Source organism: Saccostrea cucullata, unplaced genomic scaffold (assembly GCF_032062105.1).
Source record: "Saccostrea cucullata isolate Sc308-1 unplaced genomic scaffold, CSIRO_AGI_Scuc_v1 ctg13199, whole genome shotgun sequence".
Classification (NCBI taxonomy): Eukaryota; Metazoa; Mollusca; class Bivalvia; order Ostreida; family Ostreidae; genus Saccostrea; species Saccostrea cuccullata.
In genome coordinates, this window is record NW_026920957.1 from 5157 (window position 1) to 8067 (window position 2911).

The window sequence follows — 2911 nt, forward strand, 5'->3', positions numbered from 1 at the left end:
TTTTCTGACATAGGTTCAACCTTAACATACCTGCGTATTTTAGAAAAAGATATTCTCATTCACATAAGCAATTGGCTCTGTTTTTGTTGAAACGTAGCATATTTTATCCCGCTTCAGACAAATTTGTCGATCAGGACGATTACTGATTGGATAAAGGCTAATCAAATGACGCCTTGAAATTTTCCGTATTACGTCTGTGTCAAATATTCACCACTGAAACAAGTTTACATATGTTGATATATTTATTCATAAATAAAGAGTTGTCATATAGTCTTTAATGTCTTTTTTACGGTATTGTCTTTCCTCATCACTCAGTCATTTTTAGCACCAGACAAGTCTTTTACTTCAAATTTCCTAAGGGTCAGTACTTTTGGTCGCACCTCACAGCTGTAATAATCTATCACTGATATGGACCCCCTACAGACTGTGACAATGTCCTCCATATCTGTATCAGTAATACTGTCACAATACTCGAGGCAGAGAGATTGAAGGTTTGTAGCAAAGGTGGTAGAACGGTGTGGGAAGTGTATTTCTTCATATTCCTGGAAAAAAAGAGTTTCAGAAAGTTTAGGTACGTACTTGTTCACAATCTACATTCACTCAAAGAAGTACCATTTTATTTTCTCTCTATTGACTTACAGCAAAATGTGTCCTAGGCAAATTTTCTAACAAACAGATTGAAATTCATTTTGAAACAAGTCTTTTAAAGGATTCAACAATATCCTTCCCATTCCTGAATAGATTAATATCAATTCATCTTTTATTTTCAACTGATAATCGTACACTAGACAAAGTTGCATACACACAACTTAGTATTTTCCAAAAAAAAAAAGGTTAAAGTCAGCGACATCCGTATACTGTAATTAAGCCTACTGCAGTCAAATTGTAGCATAGCACCCTCAGAATCTCTCGTTCAAAGTACACATGTAACAGTAACTAATCTCAGAGCGGATTGAGATCATTTTATGCTCTGATATACATGTTACATGATCGTATATAGACAGTGCGATTGTAACAGCAATGATGACCCTGACTTACATGGTTGAATTCATATTAAATGATGTTATGTTAGCAAATTCTGTACATACATCATCACTTGACTCCCCTTCGTCGTCAATCTGCAACACTTCCTTGGCTGCTCTCTCTTTGGCTTTAAAGAAGAATAAAGCTTTACACCGACTCCACTTATTGTAATCTGAAATGGCAATGAAGATTTTAATAAAATTGCTTATTGATAGAGCAAATCAATAGAGCTAAATCAATCCCAAGACAATTCAAATGTATTCAGACTCACAAAAAACAGGAACATACGGGAGAGCCTTTTTTTAGGCATTCAGGAATAGCGCATACTTAGTAGTATTTTTGGGGTGGTAAGGGGAAGGGGACAGCCTCTAGTAAATGATGGAGATACATAACAATATTCAAGCTCAAAAATTCCATTTAACAATACAAAATCGCAGAAGGGCAAACAAGGATCCCAAAGAATATCGGTGGTTGGACGAAGTGCCAATGACATCTCCTGTCCATCAGTAAAATCAGCCGTGTTCTCCTTGGGTTGATTGAAAATAAAATCCCGCCAAGATCCATCGTAAAATTGTTTGTTAGTACTGAAATGTCCATGAACAAGCATTGCATGTTAGTTCGCCCACAAAAAATTTGGTTGGTATAAATAGTTTACAATTCACCTGATATAATAGGAAGGAAGGGTTTAGATGTCATCAAAGCCTGGCCATTCAAAATCATTTCGTTAATTCTTGGACAGTGGTTTAGAATCGCTTTTGTGACTTCATCTTGAAGGCCTGAAAAATGAAACCATGCATAACTTAAGTTCTGAAATTAGCATATTAAACTAAACTTAACACTATAAACCATATGTTGGGGGAAGTAACTGTTGAGTCACCAATGTTTTTGTAGATTTTGATATACGAAATATTTTTTCATCACATGTATTCATTGGGTTTTCTGTAAACATAAATGAACCATGAAATAACGTCCTTATGGACCAATAAAATTTTTTGATTCCCATAAACATTTTTAATGTTTTTCCAAATTAAAGAAATATATTTTATAAGTAAACAAGAGGCCCATGGGCCTTATAGGTCACCTGAGCATCATGCAACAATTTTCAAATTATTGAATTTGTCCATGTTTTAAGCTAGATATAGATGCTATGGCATTCACAATTTTGAAAGAGGCACCATTGCTAATCATAACTATGCACTTAGCAATTGTTTACTTTGTTTACTTAATACCGATAAGCAGGGTAGGGAAACAAAAACGTATGTCAACTAATCAGTAATATTCAGCAATAATCAGGAGTGCTCCTACCACACATAAACCCCTGACCCTAGGTATACACATTGCACAATTTTTGAAAAGGCACACTTGCTTATCAAAAATGTTTGATTAATACTAAGGAGCATATTTCAAACAATTCATTTTCAGTATACAAGTAGAGCCCCCCTTCCCCATCTTGGTATCCCTGACCCAGGGGCCTTAAAATTCACAATTCTGGAAGAAGAGCCCATCATAACTATGTAAATAGTTCATCTGCTTATTACCCAGGAGTAGAGAAAAAGATTTTCATAGATGTAATGTATTTTCACCATATAATCATTATAGAGCCCCACCCTAACAACAGAACCCCTGACTCTGGGGCCATAAAATTGACAATTTTGGTAGAGGCACTCTTGCTCATCATAACTATGTACTTAGTTAGTTTATTTAATACCTAGGAGCAGAGAAGAAGATTTTCAAAGATTTAATGCATTTTCACTATATAATCAATAGAGCCCCACCCTAACACCAGAACCCTTGACCCTGGGGCCATAAATTTAAAATTTTGGTAGAAGCACTCTTGCTTATCATAACTATGTACTTAATTAGTTTATCTAATACTCAGGAACAGAGA

General features: G+C 35.2%; 1 protein-coding gene across 1 annotated transcript; it reads right to left on the minus strand.

Annotated features, from left to right (window-relative positions):
* Positions 1 to 239: 239 nt before the first annotated feature.
* On the minus strand, positions 240 to 1630 carry LOC134258840 (uncharacterized). The gene is made up of 3 exons (XM_062741431.1): positions 1515 to 1630; positions 1089 to 1227; positions 240 to 542 (listed from the first exon to the last, which is right to left on the minus strand). The coding sequence occupies exons 1-3, from the start codon at positions 1628 to 1630 to the stop codon at positions 312 to 314; spliced, it is 486 nt and encodes a 161-aa protein (XP_062597415.1). The 3' UTR covers positions 240 to 311.
* Positions 1631 to 2911: the final 1281 nt, after the last annotated feature.